At 33.8% G+C, this 23,551-nt stretch overlaps 1 protein-coding gene across 2 annotated transcripts in view; it reads left to right on the top strand.

The window, feature by feature from the left end:
• The window catches only part of USP47 (ubiquitin specific peptidase 47), an 88,038-nt gene that overhangs the window by 59,180 nt on the left and 5,307 nt on the right, over window positions 1–23,551 (top strand). For both annotated transcript variants that reach the window (XM_004683040.2, XM_012725424.1), the window contains exons 9-24: window positions 865–960; window positions 1,045–1,197; window positions 2,167–2,334; window positions 3,646–3,777; window positions 4,200–4,276; window positions 5,403–5,458; window positions 7,417–7,529; window positions 8,485–8,589; window positions 11,166–11,373; window positions 12,324–12,439; window positions 13,878–13,997; window positions 15,461–16,238; window positions 20,122–20,297; window positions 20,654–20,734; window positions 22,336–22,451; window positions 22,820–22,938. In XM_004683040.2, coding sequence (XP_004683097.1) covers window positions 865–960; window positions 1,045–1,197; window positions 2,167–2,334; window positions 3,646–3,777; window positions 4,200–4,276; window positions 5,403–5,458; window positions 7,417–7,529; window positions 8,485–8,589; window positions 11,166–11,373; window positions 12,324–12,439; window positions 13,878–13,997; window positions 15,461–16,238; window positions 20,122–20,297; window positions 20,654–20,734; window positions 22,336–22,451; window positions 22,820–22,938 — 2,614 coding nt within the window. The remainder of the gene's footprint in view (window positions 1–864; window positions 961–1,044; window positions 1,198–2,166; window positions 2,335–3,645; window positions 3,778–4,199; window positions 4,277–5,402; window positions 5,459–7,416; window positions 7,530–8,484; window positions 8,590–11,165; window positions 11,374–12,323; window positions 12,440–13,877; window positions 13,998–15,460; window positions 16,239–20,121; window positions 20,298–20,653; window positions 20,735–22,335; window positions 22,452–22,819; window positions 22,939–23,551) is intronic.

Here is a 23,551-nt window from a genome sequence, read left to right as displayed (position 1 = left end):
CTCCATTTATCTTTTGGAAGCAACTTGTTCTGTAGGAAAAGAAAAAATATTTGAAGATTGTTTTAATGAGTACATTTTTTTTTTGTATGTAGTAAATTTGGTCAATGCTAAAACCATGTGTGAAGAAAAGATGAAGTTTGAAATTGTACAGTTCAATCTTAATGCATATTAACTAAAAAACATTTAGTTCTGAAAAATTAGTAATTAAAAATTAAAGTAAAATTTTTTGTGTTCACCAGTTCCTCAGCACTATTCATAGTAAGTTTCCTGCTTTTGTCTGAAGGCTCATTAGAGGACAACTAAATACAAAGTTTTCAAATGAAGCAGTTTCTAACATGCAGTGAGAAGATTGTGCAGTGTTTTCTATCTTTATGACTAGTGCTGTGGTGGATTACTGACTCTGAAGTGTTTGTAATTTAAGATAATTATTAGATTTTTTATATGTATGGAAAGTATGAATTCTTCAGAATTCTCTATTATTTGCTAAAGAGTTGGAAAGGTTTCCTTTTACAAAAAGACTGATACATGTAACTGCATTTCTAATAAACATGAAATTACTTTTAATCTAAAGATTAAGGCTTTTTATTAGATTGCTTAGCCAAACACTAATGTAAAGTCAATAAAAAGTAATGACTGTGGTGTGCAACACTAGGAAAGACAGATTTCATACAAAATGAAATAGTTGTACCTTTTTGGGTCACTTTTTATAATGTTGATAATGTTTTCCCTTTTTGCATTTTTAGCTCCTAATTTTCTAACCATTTGACTTACCAGTATTGTGATAATTGCTGTGTTTTTACATTCAGAGCTTTACCATTAACAGATAATATTTTTAAGTAATTATAATTTTCTTTCTGTGACTAGGAAGAAGCATTACATGCATTTATTCAGCCAGAGATTCTGGATGGCCCAAATCAATATTTTTGTGAACGCTGCAAAAAGAAATGTGATGCACGGAAGGTAGATGCCATGTAGAAATTAATAAGTACTTAATTATCTGAGATGATAGTCTTTTATTCAATAACTTTTTTTTTTTTTTTTCAGGGTCTTCGGTTTTTGCATTTCCCTTACCTGCTGACCTTACAATTGAAAAGGTTTGATTTTGATTACACAACCATGCACAGGATTAAATTGAATGATCGGATGACATTTCCTGAGGAGCTAGATATGAGTACATTTATTGATGTTGAAGATGAGGTAAATACTCTACTTTTTTGTTAAAAGATTTTTCATTAGTCCACTTTGGACTAATGTTTAAAAGACTGGTTGGGTTAACAATGATGTTGGTTAGACTGTTTAATGAAAGGTTTTTTTTCCCCCACTGTAGAATTCTGAAGTTGCTTTTACCTTCATTTTTCCTTAATCCAAACTTTTTTGAAGAGAGGAAGACTATATATTAAATACAGTTCCCTACAAGAAAGCTCTTGGCAAACTGTTGGTGCTTATTATATATTGCTTGGTTAGTTCAAAAACTATTGTGCAATCTCTTAAACATACCTAGTATCTACATCTGAGTGAAGAATTCTCACTGTTTGAATAAAAAACATTTGCATTATAAAATGTTAAAGGAAAACTGAGAAAGTTGGGTATTTCTGTGAAGTAGTTTTTCAAATTAAATATGCATAAATGGGATTTAAAAATCATAAATGCATAGAAAGGTATTATTTGCTGCTGTTAAATTTCTGCCTCCTGTCCACGATACTGTAAATTCTTAAGGGTAGGTTACACATCTTGTTTCTCTTTCTAATTGTCTCTAATATCTACCACAGTGATAGACCGAATTGAGCTTTGTGTTCAAGACATGAAATGATATTCTTTTGGGATTCAAGAACAAAAGTAGCTCATTTCAGAACTTACGTTTCTCTGCTTGTATAGGTTTCGCTGAAATAATTGTATTGGTACTTTGCAACTGTAAACATAATGGGGTTTAGTAAAATTCTGAATCACTGTGTTAGAACTTTAAGGTCATTAATAGAACTGTCTTAAATAAGCTTGTTTAATTGTATTAAATGTCTCACTTTTTAAGAGAAAATAAATGTAAAATAGGTATTTTTCTATTATGTCTGAAATTAGGAAAAAATTAGCAGCATATAGATAAAAAGTTTTACTAAGTTTATATTTTCCATTTAGTTAACTTACAAATTATAAAACAATTGTTTTATTAAGAAATCTCCTCAGACTGAAAGTTGCACTGACAGTGGAGCAGAAAATGAAGGCAGTTGTCACAGTGATCAAATGAGCAATGATTTCTCCAATGATGATGGTGTTGATGAAGGGATCTGCCTTGAAAGCAGTAGTGGAACTGAAAAGATCACAAAACCTGGTCTTGAAAAGGTACTTTTTATAACTTTTAATTGAACGAATAAAGTAATCTCTGAGTTTCTGTATAAATCTTTAGCTATTGTGGCTGATCAACTTCTATTTAAAAAGATTAATTTTTGAAAATTGGGTTTTAAAAAATGTGTTCTGTGTGTGTGTGTGTGTATGTGTGATCATAAACTTTAGCAAGAGCTACTTACTAATTTCTGGGAGACTGAGTTGTGTTTATGGGAACAAACTGGGAATTTGTGGGGAAAGTGTAATTTATAGTCAGGAAATCATTTTTGCCTTTTAAGTTGCAATAACCCTCTAAGTCTTATTTCATATCAGTTTTTTTTTTAAAAGACTTATTTATGCATACAGAACTGGGGTACAGGCCAGAGGTGTGGGGGGTGAGAGTATGCACCAGAGATAGAGTGAGAAGCAGAACAGGCAGATTTACTGAAATACACTGCTGAGGGGAGCATCGGGTGGGTCAGGAGAGGTCTGTGGGTCACTTGCCTGGCAGGGCATTGAACTGAAGTTGCAGTGGCTGCAATAGCTTCATAGTGCTGTGCTTTTAACCTCTTATGCCACAAGGGAAGGCCCCATTTCAGTTTTTTTCTCATGTAGCATAATAAATAGACTGGATGTTAATTTAAAACATTTGTCAATGTAGTAAAACTGTACTAAAACTTACATAGTATTATAAGCATGACTTTGAAATAAAGAAAAAAAAAATTCTGGCCATGAGACCTTTTATGAAACAATAAGAACTGATCTTTTTAAGGGAGAGTTGAACAACTCACTAGTGTGAATACTGATCACTGATAACTCAAGTCTTACAGAGTCATGTTGAAAATCGAGGTTCCCCCCCAAAAACTGTTTAAGAATGGAATTTTACCTGCATAAGTCTGTTTCCTTATTACATTCAAAGAACTCTAATTTTAAAAAATGGAGTTACCATAGGTCATGAGTTGTCCAGTGCTCTAAGCATAAATTCTAGATTGCAGGTAAATTCTGAAACTTTCTCCCTGTCTGTACTACAGTTAAGTTTTATAGTCTTTGCATATCAAGACAGTCTAAAATTTCAGTCTGTTATTTTCTATTTACATAATTGAATAGATTTATATTTCAGATATGAATGGTTTTACATAGAGGTTTAATTAAAAATGGGAAGGAATACACTAAAGGAATTTTAGGAAATTGAGGTATATGAATTTATATAACTTGCCATTTTAATTATCTTAGAGGATAATTCATTGTGTGTAAATAGAGAATAGGAAATACACAAATAAGATTTTTGTGTTTTTTCCTTTTGAGTTATTTTTATTTTTCTTCCCTTAGAATTCCTTGATCTATGAGCTCTTCTCCGTTATGGTTCATTCAGGGAGTGCTGCTGGTGGTCATTATTATGCTTGTATAAAGTCATTCAGTGATGAACAGTGGTACAGCTTCAATGATCAACATGTCAGCAGGGTAAGGAGGACTTTTTTTTTTTAAGTTATTTTTATGACAGGAGTTTAGGGATGCTTCTATTTAATGGTGGAGTTTATTAAAAATAAACTATCTGGTTAGCATTTTAAGGCCCATACTAAATTAGTCTTTGTTGTTTGTTGTAAGTAAATTTCTAAATTTCTTGATTTATTTCATGTTACTGTTTGTTGTGTCTTACTTGACAGTTACTGAGTTTTGCAGAATTTTATTTTCTTCTTGTATTTGTTTTCATGTGGGCTTTTTAGGAGCCCTAGAACTGACTGACTACTGATTATGATTCATTTGTGAATTGGTATTTGTGTGACCCATTTATCCATGAGGTTAAAAATTGTGTTAGTATCATATAATTATGGTGTTAAAGATTTTACAAAAAAAAAAAAATAAAATAATGCAACAACTTTCAGATAACACAAGAGGACATTAAGAAAACACATGGTGGCTCTTCAGGCAGCAGAGGGTATTACTCCAGTGCTTTTGCAAGGTAAATTAACTCCTGATTGTCAGTGTTTATAAATTAGAAATAGTTTTTCAGCATTTTTCATCATTAAAATGATTTAATCCAGGGATCAACAAACTATACAACCCAGTGTTATAAATCCAACACACTCCCATTTTTTTGGAACACTCATTTATTTCAGTGTTGTGTGATGATCTTTTCTCAGTACAATAGCAGAATTAGTAAATACAACAGACTTTACTGTCTGGCCTTTTCCAGGAAATACTTGCTGGCTTCAGATTTAACTAAAGAAATCATTCTAGGACACAACGTTTTAGAAGACTTGACTGGTTTACCAAGAAGAGATGTGGGTGGAATTTTCTCCTAAGTGTAGCATTAAAAACAAAGTAGATTGTCTTTTTTTTTCCCCCCCCAGAATGTCTTAATTTTGAATCTGTTCATGAACAGTTACATGATTTTCTAATTGGTTGAAGCAACAATAAAGTATTTTTTTTAAAGATTTATTTATTTATTCATACAGAACTGGGGTACAGGCCAGAGATGTGGAGGGTGAGAGGATTCACCAGAGACAGAGTGGGGAGCAGAACAGGCAGATCGACGAAGTATACTGCTGAGGGGAGAGCGGGCGGCCAGGAGAGGTCTGCTGCGCCCTGTGGGTCACCTCCGGGGCAGGCGGGGATCGAACTCATGCAGAAGTGGCTTTAGCTTCTCAGTGCTGTGCTTTAACCCGCTGCACCACCAGGGTGGGCCCAAAGTATTTTTTAAATAAATTTTTTTGATGCTAGGAAATGTAATTTTTGCAATCTACCTTTTAAAAAAAAAAAGAAAGAAAGAAAGAAAGGTTTTATTTATTTAATCATACAGAACTGGTGTACAGGCCAGAAGCTCAGGGGTGGTGAGAGGCTTCACCAGAGACAGAGCGGGGAACAGAACAGGCAGATCAATGAAGTACACTGCTGAGGGGAGCAGCGGGCGGGTCAGGAGGGGTTTGCTGCGCCATGTGGATCACCTCCAGGGCAGGCAGGGATCAAACATGCTGAAGTAGCTTTAGCTTCTTAGTGCTATTCTTTAACCCGCTTTGCCATCTTGCCACCAGGGAGGGCCTGCAATCTACCTTTTGTCCCCATTAATCTTTTTATATTTCTCCTAGCTCCACAAATGCATATATGCTGATATATAGAATGAAGGATCCGGCAAGAAATGCAAGTATGTAAACATTTTTTATTTTAGCCTGTATAAAAAACTATCTTGCAAATCCATGTAATTATTTAGGACAATTGAGTTTTTTATACCTGAAACAATTAATTATAAAGACTATGAGGTGATACAACTGGTAAAAATAGCTGAGGAAAAGTTGATCTGTTTTTCAGTGCACTTAGAAAACGTACTCTACATTAAATAAATTGGATATTTATTCTCAGTAATATTGTATTAAATATAATTTGGTGCAATGATGAAAGCCTAGGGTTTATGTAGCAGTCATAGGTTACCTGATGCATGTCCCACATCAAGTTATTTTACTTTTCCACACCTGTAAAATGGGAATAATTATAGTATTTTATAGGTTTGTTATAAGAATTAAATAATATTTTAAGTATTTATTTTTTATTACATGCTCTTTGGGTATTTAACATGTAACTGCTTTGAATAGGGCTACTAGATAATGTAAATCACTGTTAAGAATTAAAATTAAAGATCTTTATCTGCTTACAAATCAAGTACAGTTTTATGAATCAAGTGTGCATCCTTAAGTTTTCATTTTATTGGGAATCGACATAATAGTCCCATATTCAAAGCACCACGTAGTTTTTTTTTTTACCTTTTCTTTTGTAATTATTACCTTCAAAAACTTCAGTTCATGTTTTTGTCTTGCTAACTTTGACAGTATTCCAAATAGGAATTGTTGCGTGTATATATTGTTTTAGTAAAGATAAATTCTCAGGTGATAATGTTTGCTCATATTCTTTTCATAATTAAAATAGTGTTATCACTTTCCTTGAATTCTGTGTATATCCTTTGTTTAGAGACTACTTTTTAATGAGTAAGTCTGTTTTAATTTGTGTAAGATTTGATTTACATTTTTGTAAATCCTCATTAGATTGTGACTCAATTGGTGCAGAACTATGCCAGTGGTATATAGTTCCAGAGTCTGTCATAGTTGTTGTTTAATAACTTACTCTGGAATTAATGGGGGAAAAGAAGAATATTATAACAAGATACTATTTTCAAAACAGATATTTGGGAGTAGAAGTAATTACTCTTACTTTATAGGTAAGAATAAGGTCATAGCTGTGTAGAGGCATAGTCAGGATTGTAGTTCATTTATCATCACACAAATTTCCAGGTATTTCCAAAGGTGCTTCCTTTTATCCACTGGGCTTCCTTTTATCTGCTCCTCTAACTCTAGTTTTGTGATGAAGCACCAGAGGGCGCTGTATGTATGCTGGGTAATATTTTTATAATTAGAGCTATTGCTGAAAAACAGTGGATTTTTATCTCACATTTGAGAACTAATTTCTTTTACATATTGATATATTGTTCTCCCTAATGCTGAGTATCATTGACTTTTTATTAGTTTTGTCATAATCTCATTGTCACTTTGAATACTTTGAATTATATCTGAAATTTTTTTATTAAAAGGCAACTGAAAGACTTCTTGAGAACAAAAGATAGTTGTAATAGTAAATAGTAAGTAAATGAATAGCATTGTAGTACTAGTGTTTTATTACAGCAACATTTATTATATTTTATTGTGTCCCCTGTAATAACACTGTTGGGAAGCTACTTTCACTACATCAAGGTCTAGAGAAGTAAACTTGCCCAGGGTCACACAATTCGATGGTGATGGCATGATATGAAATGAGAAATTATTTTATTTCCAAGAGACTCATTCATACTAAAAATCTTAGTCTGTATGCGTGTTGTCTTGGAACCAAAAGCTAGTATAATAAGACTTTATAAAATAATGAGATCTACCATCTGTTATTATCAACTACCACTCCTCTTCACTCTTATTTGGAGGAAGCTCATGTTTCAAGTTGCACGATTGATACAATTGAGATGTTTTGGTAAAAGATGTTAAGTAACATATATAAAAGCTAAAAGAACTGTGGGAACATAGTGGAACAAATACTGCTGTATTAACCTGTGTTGTTTATTTTTAGAATTTCTAGAAGTAGATGAATATCCAGAACATATTAAAAATTTGGTGCAGAGAGAGAGAGAATTGGAAGAACAAGAAAAGAGGCAACGGGAAATTGAGCGCAATACATGCAAGGTTAATTCCTAATTTTACTTTTTTTTTTTAAAGATTTATTTATTTATTCATACATAACTGGGGTACAAGCCAGAGATGTGAAGGGTGAGAGGATTCACGAGAAACAGAGTGGGGAGCAGAACAGGCAGATCGAGGAAGTACACTGCTGAGGGGAGCAACGGGCGGGTCAGGAGAAGTCTGCCACGCCATGTGGTCACCTCTGGAGCAAGCAGGAATCAAACTCATGCGGAAGTGGCTTTAGCTTCTCAGTGCTGTGCTTTAACCCGCTGCGCCACCAGGAAGGGCCCCTAATTTTACTTTTTATTAAAAAGTACAGTTGGAGTTTACTTAACTGCAGTTTTTATAACTAATTGGGTTGATTCTGTCAACAGTTGTTTTAGTATGATAATTAAGTAGTTTGACTAAATATGTTGTGTATATCCTTAGGTAAAATATGATCTTATTTTGTATATAACGTAGTGATGATACTCAGTCCTAGTGAGGTTACATTGAGATAGTTATTGTTCCATTCTGTTACAAGAAAAATAAAATAACAGAACTTTTCAGCATGGAAATTCATTGAGGTTTATTAAGAGCATTGAGTAAATTCATATTTATGTAATTCTTTTAAGGAACTGATGAAATAATCACAGATACTCTCAAAATTTTCACCATGAGGACATTCATGGTACTTTTCAAACTAGAGAAAAATTGTTACGACCTCAATGTGTATTAGTAGAGAAATAGCTACATACATTATGATACATTCTTATATAGAAACATGTTAAAATTAATGTTTTTAAATTTAAATTTATTAATAACATGACATAGCCACTATCATCTACTAAGTGAGAAAACAGATGAGAATGATCCTGATTATAATATTTTAACTATTTGGAAAAATGCTGTTTGTAAAAGAATTAAGTTTTGACTTTTGTCCTGCTGAGATGACTTGATGATATTTCACATTTTCTAGATAAAATTATTCTGTTTGCATCCTGTGAAGCAAGTAATGATGGAAAATAAATTGGAGGTTCACAAGGATAAGACATTAAAGGAAGCAGTAGAAATGGCTTATAAGGTATGTTTATTACATTGTTAGCACTGAATTATTGACATCTCAAATAATATTACATATTTCTCCAAAGTTTTTTTTTAATAGTCAACAGTAGTAAAAGCACTTGCCGTAACTTTGCTTAGATCTTGTAGTTTTCATCTGTGTAGTTTATTTTGAGAACTTTCTCATTCTGAAAGCCAGTTAACTTTTCTAAATTCAGAATTTGATTCAGAAATAAAAATACTTATTAATTCTTTACATTCATTTAGCAGATATTTATTGAGCGCCTGCTATATGAGGCACTAGAGACACTAGAGTGAACAAGACAACATGAGGTGTTAGAGATACCAGAGTGAACAAGACTTGCTCACTGAACTCCTGGACTATATAATCCACTGGGAAAAAACAGACAAAAAAATTACTTAAACATCACAATTTGCAAGTATTTTATTGTTTAGATGCTACAAACTAAATCAGTAGTGTATTATGCTTATCTTGAGACTTCAGCTATCCTACAAAAAAAATTCAGGAGGGATATTAGTATGTGTAAAAACTGAGGTGAGGAAGTGGTTGGTATGAATAGGAAAAAAAGGGACATTATTATAGATTGTCATGAGTAAGAATAGAGTAACATAAAAAGAAATGAGACATTTTCTAATAACAGAAGTATTCATTTTATTCTGAGCATAATGAAAAGTTATTAGTTGCTTTGAAAAACAAATGGAAAGGAAAACATCCTTTGACCAGATTGTTCTAAAGCTCTTCTATGTTTTTGACAAATTAGGGTTTTTTTTTGCTCTTTCATATATATATTAATAACATTTGATTGAAAAACTAATTATCCCGGGGCAAATTGATTTCCAGAGTTAAACCAGCATAGCCTGCACCAGAATTACATTCCTACTAAAAAGTCTAAGTCTTTCAAATCTGAATGTCTATGCTATGCATTTTGGGGAATGTCTGGGAATATGCATTTTATTTTTTATTTAAGATTTATTTATTTATGCATACAAGAGCTAAGGTGTGGGGGGGCGGGTGGTGAGAAGATTCACCAGATACAGGGTGGGGAGCAGAATATGCTGATGTACAGAAATACATTACTGAGAGGAGCAGTGGGTAAGAGGAGAGGTCTACTATGCCATGTGGGTTAGCTCCCTGGCCTATGGTAGAACTCATTGCAGTAGCTGCCAGTAGCTTAATGGTACAGAGATTTAACCCCTTGTGCCACCAGGGAGGCCCTGGGAATATGCATTTTAAACAAGTATCTCAAGTGATTTTTAGGCATACTAAAATGTGAGAACCTCTCATACCATGTACCTGACTTTTCTTTAAAGTCGTTATCATAAATCCTGAATGAATACTAAAGCACTTCCTATTATTGAAATTATGTAGTTAATTGTGTGACTGTCTTAATTCATGTTACTGTCTGCCACTAAACTGTAAATGCCAGCAAAGGAAAGAAGCATTTTGGTTTTGTTTATGATTACCTCTCTAGTATTTTGCCTGGCATTATAGGAAAGCTAAAATGAGGTGGGTATGAGAATTAGTGAATGAATGAACAAACAGTAAAATGGATGGTTAGCTCTGAATTCACCTCATTAAACTAAAAATCCTTTAAGCATAATAGTAAACTACAAATATCATCTTTATAAAAGTACAGAAATCAAATTAGGCTATACTGGAGGAAACATCTTACATATTAAAGTCAGTTGCTGATAATACTAAGAGTAGTTTCTATTTTATGTATTGTTCATTGAAGAAAAATAAAATATTGTCTTCAAAATAGGAAGCTTTAAGTTCACAAATATAGAGTCAAGCAGAAGAGAAATATAGATCAATCTTATATGCCAAAAATTGAGAGTGGTGCGGGGATGAGTAAAGATCAGTGGGAATACACAAGGTTTACATGTTTTTTTCTTTAAAGTCGTTATCATAAATCCTGAATGAATACTAAAGATTTCAAAGCAGTCCTGTGCTTCTCCAGCAGAATAATTTCCCAGTTAAAAAAATACTGCTTCCACATTGTCATCTATGGGTCAGATGGGCTAGAGGGAAAGTTTATGATAGAAATGCCAATGCTCTGAACTATAGGTATTCTGGAGACTGATATTGAGAAGAGTATGGTACAAAGAGTAATTGGCCAGTGCCTGGGGATACAAGAACTGCAACCTTTTAGGTGTTTTATGAGGCATGCTGTCCTCCTATAGTCACTAGATACGAGTTACCAATTTTTCATATTATACTAAGGGGTATATGCTAGTTGGTTGTTTCTCCTTATGTTTCCAGCTTAGTAATTATAGAGCAGTAGTCATTACATGATTGGCAGTCCTTCTAAAGTTCAGAATGTTAATTTTTTTTAAAACCAGAAAATATCTTAGTGCACAGGTTGTATCATTTGAGGGAGAATGAAATAGTTATTTAAGAGAGCATTTAAGTGTTACTTTTAACTTTGATGTCCTTGAACTGTTGTAATGCAAATCATAAATGTATTGATTTTAATTGTTAGGACCTATAGTTAGTACAATTACATATCCCATGAAAATGCTATATATATATATATATTTTTTTTTTCTCTTTTCTGGGGGGTCTTTTTTCTTTAGATGATGGATTTAGAAGAGGTAATACCCATAGATTGCTGTCGCCTTATTAAATATGATGAGTTTCATGATTATCTAGAGCGATCCTATGAAGGAGAAGAAGATACACCAATGGGACTTTTACTAGGTGGAGTCAAGTCAACATACATGTTTGATTTGCTATTGGAGACGAGAAAACCTGATCAAGTTTTCCAGTCTTACAAACCTGGAGGTAAGGAATTCTGTAGTATTTTGTGTTTGACTAGACTAATTTTTTTGTAAAAAAAACTATGAAAATTAATTAAAAATTGTCAATTGTTTTATATTCTTAAATTTTAATTAAAAATTTTAATTTGAAAAAAATTTTAATTTGTTCTTTTAATGTTCTTGACAGATTAGGAAATAGTTAACAATCTTGGAATTAATTTTTAGATTACTTTTGAAGAGCTAGACATAAACTTAAAAATAAACATAAAACTGCAACAATTTCTATCATACACAGTATTCAGTGGGATTTTTCTCCCCTTGTACTGATCATACATCCATTTTCCTTTCTCCTCTCCTTTTCACGCCCTAACTTTCAAGGTAGAGAAGACTCTGTCCCAAAACAGCATATTCCCAAAAAGTCTCAGAAATAGTTTGGTGTCTTAGGTTTTCCTTGAAGAGGTAGTTTCATAACCTCATCATTGCGAGTATTTTTTAATTTTTCTCCATTTCTGCAAATCTTTGGGGAGTTAAGTCATTTCTGTTTTCATTAGATTGATTACATTCCTCAGTATCTTGAGTTTTTTTCCTTTGAGATTGATCTGAAAAGCAAAATACTATATTGCTCACTGTATGGTTTTTCTCATGTGCAAAGTTTCCTAGTAATCTCTATATTAAACATAAAAAGTAGGAGAAAATTAAAATATGCAAATATCTTTTCTTGTCCCTAACTCCCTTGCATTAGTCATTAACATAATTCTACTTACATTCTCTACTTTATTCCTAAAAATTGAACTTAGAAAACTTTTTCTGTCCTTTCAAATTCTATTCCTCTATGGATCCTATATACCTATCATCAGAGTATTAGAAAAATGTCACCTTTGGTGACTATTAGAAACATATTAAGAATGCATTGCTAATGTGAAATACATTTTATAAAATAACCTCCAGTTTTGTTTCTGTTTTCAAATGTGACAGAAGTGATGGTGAAAGTTCATGTTGTTGATCTGAAAGCAGAATCTGTAGCTGCCCCTATCACTGTTCGAGCTTACTTAAATCAAACAGTTACAGAGTTCAAACAACTTATTTCAAAGGTAAGTTTTAAAATTGGGCAGTGAATAATTTTGCAGGCCTGCTCTGTACAAGGTGCTATGAGATAGTTATGTCTAAAATATGGAGCAGGTGTTTATTGCAAGCATCACTATTTCTAGCAAGAAGACTACTAGTTAGCATAGAGAAGGATACTTCAACAAGAAATAGATCACAGTATGGAGATAAGAAGGTATAAAGCTAATACATTGAACATGTGTTTGGCTGGATCATTGTTAAAATACATGCCTGTAAATATAAGTTCAGTTCATTTCATGGAGGTTTTTAAATGGTAACAGAAATTCAAGTTGTATTTGATGTAAGCAGAAGGAAGTAGATTTTTAATTTTTCTAAATATAGCAGTGGTATGTTGTGAATGGGATGTTCCAGATGTGTTGAGAGAGGAGTCAGAAATGTAGAGGAGAAGGCTGTTGAACTAATTTAGCTGAAGTATATATATGCTCAGAAATGAGAGAAATTGTGGACTGTACGAATGAATATATAAATAGAATCTGCAGGAGTTGTGACTAGTAAATGTTGGAGTAAGGCAGAAGCACAGATGACTGAGATATTTCAAACATGAGTAACCATAAAGCTTATGGTACATTGTTAGAAGAGTATGGTGGGGGATATTTGACAGAAGGTGATGAGTTAAATATTGATCACATTGTCTGAGTTAGTGATAAAAAAAACATACACTCATTTAGAATTTTTGAGCTCATAAAGTAAGATGATTAAAATTTCATTGAATGAAAGACACCTGCAGAGAAATTACTATCCTTTTGGGGGTCCTGTACTTCATAGAACATTGAACACACAAAAAGACAAAGTTTTGTATGGTTCCTAAAGCCCAAGCTAAGATCTCTAGGTGTCATAAAAGTTATTTACTAATCCCGAGGCAAGAAGTTCAATTTCTTTCATTTTTCTAATGGAGTTTTTTTGCTTATCTTATCTGGGGTTTTTAATGCCTGTTTTAACAGGGTAGTTGTAGATGTTAATGAAACGAGTAATTGCTTGTGGAAAAAATTGTTTCAAGTATTATATGAGGTTCTTTTATGATGATGATGTTAAAAATGAATGACTTTAATTTTTGCCAAAGTAATAATTAGAGGAAACAAATATTGTGAAATCATATTTTATGATTAATTTACTCATTTAAAAAAGACTACATCGTGGAATTGTTCCATATCATAGTTTAGAGTCTGAACACAAAGGTAAAATACAGAAGAAACAGATGTCATTGAGACTTTTATTGGGATGGTGTTAAATCTGTATATCACTTTTGGTAAGATGGCCATTTTGATGATGTTAATTCTCCTAATCCATGAGCAGGGGATGGCTTTCCTTTTCATAGTGTCTTCTTGTTATTTCTTTACATAAACTTTTTTTGTATAGGTCTTTTATCTCTCTTAAAAGAGTTTTTTATAATTACTTTTATTATAGGCCATCCACTTACCTGCTGAAACCATGAGAATAGTGCTAGAACGCTGCGGCAATGATTTGCGTCTTCTCACTGTGCCCAGTAAAACCCTGAAAACGGAAGGTTTTTTTAGAAGTAACAAGGTGAGTCTCTTACTTTTTTGTTACTATTTTATTTGCTGGTAATAATGAACAAAACAAACTTTAGGGCCCTCCCTGGTGGCAAGGCAGGTTAAAACACAACACTAGGAAGCTAAAGCCACTTCAGCATGAGCTTGATTCCTGGCCAGGGAGGTGAACCACATGGCGCGGCAGACCTCTCCTGACCCACCCGCTGCTTCCCTCAGCAGTGTACTTCATGGATCTGCCTGTTCTGCCCCCCTCTCTGCCACTGGTGAATCCTCTCATCACCCCGGCGAGGATGCATACAGCTAATAATACTCCTATAGATTCTTTAAAAACTTGTAAACTGGGCCCAACCTGGTGGCACAATGGGTAAGGACGTAGCACTGCAAGCTGGCCACAACCGCCCCAGTGCAAGTTCGATCCCTGCCCCAGAGGTGACCTACATGGTGTGGCAGACCTCTCCTCGACTGTCTACAGCTCCCCTCAGCAGTGTCCTTTGTCGATCTGCCTATTCTGGTCCCCACTCTGTCTCTGGTGAAGCCTTTCTGTGCCCTTGCACCTCTGGCCTGTGCCCCTGAATAAATAAATAAATCTTAAAAACAAACAAACAAAAAACTTGTAAAGCTCTACTCAGATGATTTTCCACTTAATTTTCTGTCTGTTACTTTGAAGAATTCAGTAGTGTCTTATTTTCTGACATATCCAAGTCAAGCAGAATTTTTCTTAAAAGAGTTCTTTTTTTAAATAAGTAATATAATAGCTTATTTTTACATAATTTTGTGCATTTTTCCACCTCAGTTGTAATCCCCTTGGGCTTTCCATCACCAAATCACCCATGTGCCATCACCATAGTCCAGTGCATTTCCCTCCCCCCACTGTTTTTGATCCCATTCGCCCTCTGGTATATAGCTGTTCATTATTATTATTATTTTCTTGCCTGGTCTGTTTTACTCCTCCTATGAATGAAACCATCCAGTATTTTTCCTTTTATTTCTGGCTTATTTCACTAAGCATGATCTTTTCCAGCTCCATCCAGATTACTGCAAAAGGCATGTGTTTGTTTGTTTGTTTGTTTGTTTGTTTGTTTGTTTGTTTGTTTGTTTATTTATTTAGGTTGCTGAGTAATATTGCATTGTGTATATATACTACATCTTTTTAATCCAGTCATCCACTTTTGGGCATTTGGGCTGTTTCCATGTCTTTCCAGCAGCAATAAACATGGGGGTGCAGGTATCTTTTTGAGTCAGTGTTTTTTGGGTAGATAACTAGGAGTGGGATTGCTGGGTCACATGGAAACTCCATGTTTAGCAGTTTGAGGAACCTCGCTTCTAAAAACAATACCCATGTCTTTCAGAAACTTTATCATCCCAAATTTTAGGACTTACTGTGTGCTGTCTTATATTAATGTGGTAGTGTTTTCTAATGAATGAGAATGTCATTAAAATAACTACTCTAATATAACCCTTTGACTTATTACCTAGGTGTTTGTTGAAAGTTCTGAGACTTTGGATTACCAGATCACCTTTACAGACTCTCATTTATGGAAACTCTTAGATCGTCATGCAAACACAATTAGATTATTTGTTTTGTTACCTGAACAGTCCCCTGGATCTTATTCCAAAAGGACAGCATATCAGAAAGCTGGGGGTGATTCTGGTAATGTGGATGATGACTGTGAAAGAGTCAAAGGACCTGGAGGGAGCCTGAAGTCTGTGGAAGCTATTCTAGAAGAAAGCACTGAAAAACTCAAAAGCTTGTCATTACAGCAGCAGCAAGATGGAGATAATGGGGACAGCAGCAAAAGTACTGAGACAAGTGACTTTGAAAACATCGAATCACCTCTCAATGAGAGGCACTCTTCAGCATCAGTGGATAATAGAGAACTTGAACAGCATATTCAGACTTCTGATCCAGAAAATTTTCAATCTGAAGAACGATCAGACTCAGATGTGAATAATGACAGGAGTACAAGTTCAGTGGATAGTGATATTCTTAGCTCCAGCCATAGCAGTGATACTTTGTGCAATGCAGATAGTGCTCAGATCCCTTTGGCTAATGGACTTGACTCTCATAGTATCACAAGTAGTAGGAGAACTAAAGCAAATGAAGGCATAAAGGAGACATGGGATACAGCAGAAGAAGACTCTGGAACTGATAGTGAATATGATGAAAGTGGCAAGAGTAGGGGAGAAATACAGTACATGTATTTCACAGCAGAGCCCTATGCTGCAGATGAAGGTTCTGGGGAAGGACACAAATGTATGTACTTTAAAAGATTCTCTCAAATAATTTTTCTTGAAGTTTATCTAAATGCTTAGTTAAGAAAAGAATCAGCTAAGAGTTACATGCTTCATTCTAACACCACCAGTAACTTCCTGTATTACAAGATTATTTTCTGTTGCTCTTGTGTTCATTTTTGATGCAGTTATAGTGAACAGTGTTCTTAGATGTTGGCATTATGTTAAACCTGTTACAGTACTTTTAGCAGAACTATAGTAAGTTTTTTTAAAAAAGAAAATTAGGAATTAATTTTAAAAAATGAATTGAGATAAAATAATAAATATTTCCTGAATGCTAGATAGCAAACTCTATAGCTCTTAGAGGTAAAGATGACTATAATGCAGACTTAATGTTTCATCTAGTGAGAAGTCAGTATAAAAGTTAAGTGCTGTGCTGCTTATTGTCTCAAAATTTGGTCTTTTAAAAGAAAGTGGTAGAAATTCTGAAATCATTAGTAAAAGTACAAAGATTTGTATTTTTAATCAATTAGTCTGTGTAGCAGTGGAACTATGTGATAGCTATACACATATCTTATAGATAAACTCAGGTGGGAAAATGAAGGTTGGAGGGACCACAAAGACAAGGAAACTCTATTGTTATGACACTTTAAATTCCTATGGTGTCCTCATAAAGTGAATTAACTTAATATTATCTCATTTAGTTCTCTCAGCAGCTATGTGAAATGTGTTTGATACTTTTACTGATGAAAAAAATGACTCAAATAGGTTAAATAATTGCCTGAGGTCCCAGTGCTAGTAGATCACTGCTGGGATCATATTTGAGCATTTTGGTTATAAGCCTAGTGCTCATTCCTTCATCCTTCACCCCATAGCTGCTACCATTATTTATTACTTTGCCCATATCATAGTTAAGGAAAACTAGTCCTGCTTTCTTACCATCTTCCACCCTTCATGGGTATTGGATGAATTAGAAGTAGTTGAAGGAAAAAGCTAGGGAACTTCTTTTATGTGGTTTGTTTTAGAATGATATTACTAAAAATTTGACTGAATGACAGCATCAACTTTAAGAAGTCATTGGGAATACTTAGAATTACATTGTGAGGAGTCTCATTTCTATCAATGGTTAATGAGATCTTTACAAAGGAGAGTGTTAGCTACTTTAATCTTTTAGGAAATTCACAGTGGGCTAATTTTCTAGCATTCATGAGAGAATAGGTATGGTAAGTATGTAGGCTTTCAGAAATACACAAAACCAGTGAAACTGGAAAATGCCTTTTCATGTTTAGAAAACTGTCTTAGACACAGTGATGTAGGAATGATAGTCAGCAGCCAGGTATTTCAAGAGTCTGTGCTAAGAGAGTTCATCATAGTACGTTGGTGATTTGAAAGTAGGTGGCTGGGAAATATGTGGATAATTAATCATACAGATTTTTCAGAATGATGAAATGGCAAGATATAATAGGTAAATAATTTGACATTTGAATAGTGAAATACTATATACAGCATAGGCAATTCATTTAGATAAAAAAACAACTTATTGTAAAATGGTGATCTTATAATCTAGGAATTGTTTCAGGGAATAACTAGAGATCTTTCTTTAAAAACAATGTCCAGTTCCAATCTAGTTGTAGTCTGTAGGCATTGACATAAATAGGAAGGCCAAGGTAATAAAATTGGCAGTGCGTTTACACTGAAATTTCTTTGTACAGTTTGGTTACTACAGTTAAGAAATACATTTTAGGGCCTTCCCTAGTGGTGCAGCCGGTTAAAACACAACACTAAAAAGCTAAAGCCATCCCGGAAGTGATCCACATGGCACAGCAGACCTCTCCTGACCTGCCCACTGCTACCCTCAGCAGTGTACTTTGTCAGTCAGCCTGTTCTGCTCCCCAGTCTGTCTTGGGTGAAGCCTCTCATCGCCCTTGCACCTCTGGCCTGTACCCCAGTTCTGTATACATAAATAAATAAATCTTTAAAAAAAATACATTTTAAAAAGAGAAAGAAGGAAATATAGGTTAGTTTTAATACAATTTTGAGGTTACATAGTGAAGAGACTGAACTCTTCACTTTGAAGAAGTAGATAGGAAACCAATATGATGGTAATCTTAAAAAAAAAACATTAAAAAATATAGCCAATAAATAAACTAATAACACTTTTTCCCCAGGGGTATAATAAACATATTACATATAGTGACCCAAAAACATAGACTATTAATACTGTTGCTTCCATTTTATAAGAGATAATTGAAGTACATAGACATCAGTAAGTTATTATCTATGTTATTATATACAGGAAGGAGCCAGGGATTTATCCAGGCTAGGGCATCCAGCTGAAGAACCACTTGATTGTAATTGCCATATTGGACTCTTATCAGTAACATTTGTGTCTCCCTGTGATAGACATTACTAGGAGTTATGAGAGAAACTGAAATGACAATAATAGCTTGTATTGGAGTAATGCTTTGGAATATACTACATTTGTCATGAAAGTAATGAGTGAGATTGGTGTAATGAACTCATACTGAAACTGAGATTCCATAACCTAGCTATAGCCATTTTTCAGACTAAAGTGGCAAAATTTTAATCCAGCCATAGGCTTCTTCTGATTTCTAATCAAGTAATTTTTTTCTTTGTACCTTTCTCTCAAGAAATTGTATACCTTACTTAAGAGCATTAATAGAAGCTTATGTGCCAAAAGCTTGGATTATTAACATTTAGGGGTATTCCTTAGAGCTTAGAAATCGACATTTTAAACAAATTAAAAGAAACACCTCAGAAATTATATATAGTAAAAAAGTCATCATCTTGTTTATGTTTTCTTTTAATATATACTTGTCACATTTTCTGTAATTAAACTGCATGTTACAACAAAGAATGTAGTAAATGAACATTAATTTATGAAAATACATTCAAGAAAATTCATCAAGGTAAGAATTGGTGTGACCTGAAAACCTAAAAGGAATGTTTGGGGGTCTCATTCTGTGATTTAAGTGCCACAGAAATTCAAAGCCTACCCTAGACAGAGCTTTAGGGCTACGGCTTCCTAAAGACTGTGGACCTGAGGCAGCATGGCTTTGATACCTTACTATAGGAGACAGTTGAGTTACAGTTTTGTTTTGTACTGGAATAAAAATAACAGGGTACACAGAAATATTCTAGAAGTATCCTCATGAGTGGCTTATAAAATAATGGATTCAAGTAATAAACATTGGGAGTGGGAGGGAACTCATAACTCATTACATTGCCAAGAGAACGTAAGTTGAAACTTAGATGAGATGGGAATTTCTGATCCATTTAGATCCTGTTCTTATTACTGTTAGCCACATGTTAAAACAAGTCTTAATAGGTTGGTCTTGAAATTTTTTTCTGGTAATTATCTCAGCACTAGATTTACTAACAGTGTTGAGATAATTACTCTATATTTGGCATTGTATTAAAAGCATGATAAAAATCTCATCAAATTTACACTGCAGTACTATGAGATGGTAGTATCTTCAGTTTTCAGATGAAGAACTGGAAATACGGAGGTTGGGTTTGCTCCGTGTCACACAGTGGTAAAATAGTAGTGGCAGCAAGGTTGGAGATCAGCTAGAGCCTGTCTGTGGTAGTGTCAATAGGAATGTGTGTATTTTAGAAGCATTCATTGACATTTGGTTTTGGATTCAGCTGCCAAAATAAATGAATAAGCACTTAAATATTTCAGGACATTTAAATTTGTTGGGTTTATACCTGGTTTACCTGTTTTTATGCTCCTTTTCTCTCTAGTCAATGTATATAAGCTAATAACTGAAAAGGGGTGCTTTTCCTGTTTTTGTAGTATAGTAAAAATTCTGTGATGTGCTTTATCTATATTGTAAGCACTTTCTTTCATGCTTTTACTTTTTTTTTTTTTTTGTGCTTAGGGTTGATGGTGCATGTTGATAAAAGAATTACTCTGGCTGCTTTCAAACAACATTTGGAGCCCTTTGTTGGAGTTTTGTCCTCTCATTTCAAAGTCTTTCGAGTATATGGCAGCAATCAAGAGTTTGAGAGCGTCCGATTGAATGAGACACTTTCATCATTTTCAGATGACAATAAGGTTGATTAAAATAATTATGTATAATTAAAGTCTTTAAATGATAGATTTGAGAACATCTTGTACTACTTCCAAGTAAGGTGAAATAGAGACTCTTAAAAGGGTGAATTTTTTTTGGTGTTTAGTGGTGGTTTTTTTTTTTTTTTTTTTTTCCCTTTACTCGTAATCTAACAAGCATTTGCTAAATGTTAACTGTGTGTCAGTTACTGTTCTAGGTGCTGGGGAATCAGAGGTAAAGATATTCCTGTTCTCAAAGAACCCATAATCTAGAGAATTTTGGAAAACTAAACAATGGGGTGAGAATCAAATATTTAGTTTGCTGAGACAGTGCATTTCAAATTAACATTTTTAATTTATAGATCACAATTAGACTGGGAAGAGCACTTAAAAAAGGAGAATACAGAGTTAAAGTGTACCAGATTCTAGTCAATGAACAAGAGGTAAGTAATACACTTGACAGTTAAGGTCACTTTTGCTTACTAAAAATATACAGTACAGAGAATTCAAGTCATTTTCTTTTATCGCTTTAAAGCAGTGTTGGCGAATATTTTAGTTTTGCAGGTTATGCTGCCTTTTAGTGCAAAAGCAGACACAGTTCACACATAAACTATGTCCCAAAAAAAGAAAATCAGTCAATGAACGTATAGCCCTCAGCCCACAATTTGTTGTCTGCCTGTTCTGTATTATTGCTAGAATTGCCAGAATGAGAAAAAAACTTTTCTACTGTTTTTTTTTAATTTTATAGCAGTTTATTTTTACATCATTTTGTACATTTTTTTTTCCATCTCAATTGTAATTCCCTCGGGTTTCCAATCACCATGTCACCCGTTTGCCATCACCATAATCCTGTGCACTTCCCTCCCCACTCCCGTTAAAACTTTTCTACTTTTAAGAGAGGATTTGTGTTTGCTTTATGATCATAAGATGCTATAGGTTGATCTGTAAAATATATAGATACTTTGTGTGTTCAGTCATTTTGGTATTTAATAAGCATTTACCAGTGTGTTTGTTATGTGCTCTAATTGTAAATATTAACTTCCTGTCATTTAACTTTTCTCTGATAAAAGTAGTATTCATTTACCTAATACACCTAAATAGTGTATTAAGGCTGTATATAGGCAAAGGCTTTTTAGGGAGTAACTAATAAAATATTTTAGTTTCTGTGACATAAAAGGCTTATAGCAAATACCTGTATATATTAAGGCAAAGACTGTTTTCATAGTGTATCTTTTTTTTTAAAGGATTTATTTAGTTGTGCATATAGAACTGGGGTGCAGGCCAGAGGCGCAGGGGCAGTGAGAAGATACACCAGAGACAGAGTGAAAAGCAGAACAGGCAGATCGACGAAGTACTGCTGAGGGGAGCAGCGGGCGGGTTAGGAGAGGTCTGCCACGCCATGTGGATCACCTCCGGGGCAGGCGAGGATCAAACTCATGTGGAAGTGGCTTTCGATTCTTAGTGCTGTACTTTAACCCGCTGCTCCCCCAGGGAGGGCCCTTCATAGTGTATCTTATTGAGGACCTACACAAATGTGAAAACCATATAGCAAATAAGATAATAAATTTTTCATAAAATGCCTGTATTCATTAAATATTTTATATGACACTCATCATATATGTATGATCATTTTTACATGCAATTATAGTCATTTTAACTTAAATGTTCTGATTTTGGACTAGTGGGTACTAATTCTCTTTTGAAATAATTACAGAATATATTTGGAGAAATAGATTGCATTTCCCTCACTGTAGTCCTTATAAATATTTGTCTTTTTTTTAACAAGAAGGGAAATACGAATATCACCTTATTTATTTAATGGCTCTGTGAGAGAAGGTACCCCAGTTATGGGTGAGAAAACCAAGGCACATGATATTAAGTACCTTGCCCCATACCAGCAGCATTAGAAAGTAGTAGAGCCACTACTAGGAAGATAATTTCTGAACTCAGTCCCCTAATGTCTTAATATGAAATACAATTAGAGTATTTCGTTAATTCTTTTAATGTATGATTAAAGCTTTAATCATTGATGTTCTATTCCTAGCCGTGCAAGTTTCTGCTAGATGCTGTGTTTGCTAAAGGAATGACTGTACAGCAATCAAAAGAGGAATTAATTCCTCTACTCAGGGAGCAGTGTGGTCTAGAGCTCAGTATTGACAGGTAAAGTTATATTACAGTTTCATTAGCAATATGAAGAAATATTGTGCTTTCAATTGATATGGGTTGGTATAATTTTTCTAAAACTAGAAGAATTAAAAATTCCTGCACTATTCAGAATTTTAGTACTGCAGAATTATTTAATGTAAGTAAGTAAAAATATTAGAATTGTTTTTGAATATCCTCTCAGGCAGACACTAAATTGGGAGTATTAGGAATTTTCTTTAGGTTTTCCCAAAGTTGTAATGAATAGCCAGTTGGCTTTTGTATTCAAACATAGTTTATTTTTCCTTGATGTCAGATTCATGTCAGTTTTTTACATTAAGAATTCCAAAGTAACAATAATTTAAAATGCCTTACTACATTTATAGATTTCGTCTAAGGAAAAAAACGTGGAAGAATCCTGGCACTGTCTTTTTGGATTACCATATTTATGAAGAAGATATTAATATTTCCAGCAACTGGGAGGTTTTCCTTGAAGTTCTTGATGGTAATATCAGTATTTTTATGAGGAAATAGCAGTTAGAAATGTAGACCTAATAGACACCTGTAGTTTTTTATTAAATAGTGAGATTTTCATTTTTGTCTCTGGGTTCCTTTTTTGCTTAACTCTTTTTCAATTTTGATACTAATTTCCCCTTGCTAAAAGGTTACAGTATAAAAACTATTAATACTTTTTACAGAAAATTCTATTGTCATTTCCCTAGTTATATTTGTTATTTAGTCTCTTTTTTCCTTATGACTTATTTTATATTGAAGATGTTGTATTGGTAATTTACAGAGATTTTGAAAATGACTACTTTAGTTTCCTAGACTGTCCACAAGAAAGTGCTGCAACTTACCACAAGTACCCTAAATAACAGGATTCTTTTCCATGTTTCTCCTAGCTTCTCATGGTTATTTAACAGCCTTTGTTATTCCTTGGTTAAACCCTGCCTTCAATTCCCTGTTTTTTTTTTTTCACTTTGGACTTATTTACCTGTGTCCAGATTTCCCCATTTTATAGTAAGGATGTTACTGGATTAGTATCCATCTAATGATCTCATTTTTACCTACCATTTAATCACTATTTCCAAATAATATCATATTCTGAGATATTAGGG

Source organism: Condylura cristata, unplaced genomic scaffold, assembly GCF_000260355.1.
Source record: "Condylura cristata isolate star-nosed mole 26May11 unplaced genomic scaffold, ConCri1.0 scaffold00015, whole genome shotgun sequence".
NCBI lineage: Eukaryota > Metazoa > Chordata > Mammalia > Eulipotyphla > Talpidae > Condylura > Condylura cristata.
The sequence above is the reverse complement of the archived record's forward strand: the minus strand, read 5'-3'. Positions and strand labels throughout refer to the sequence as shown.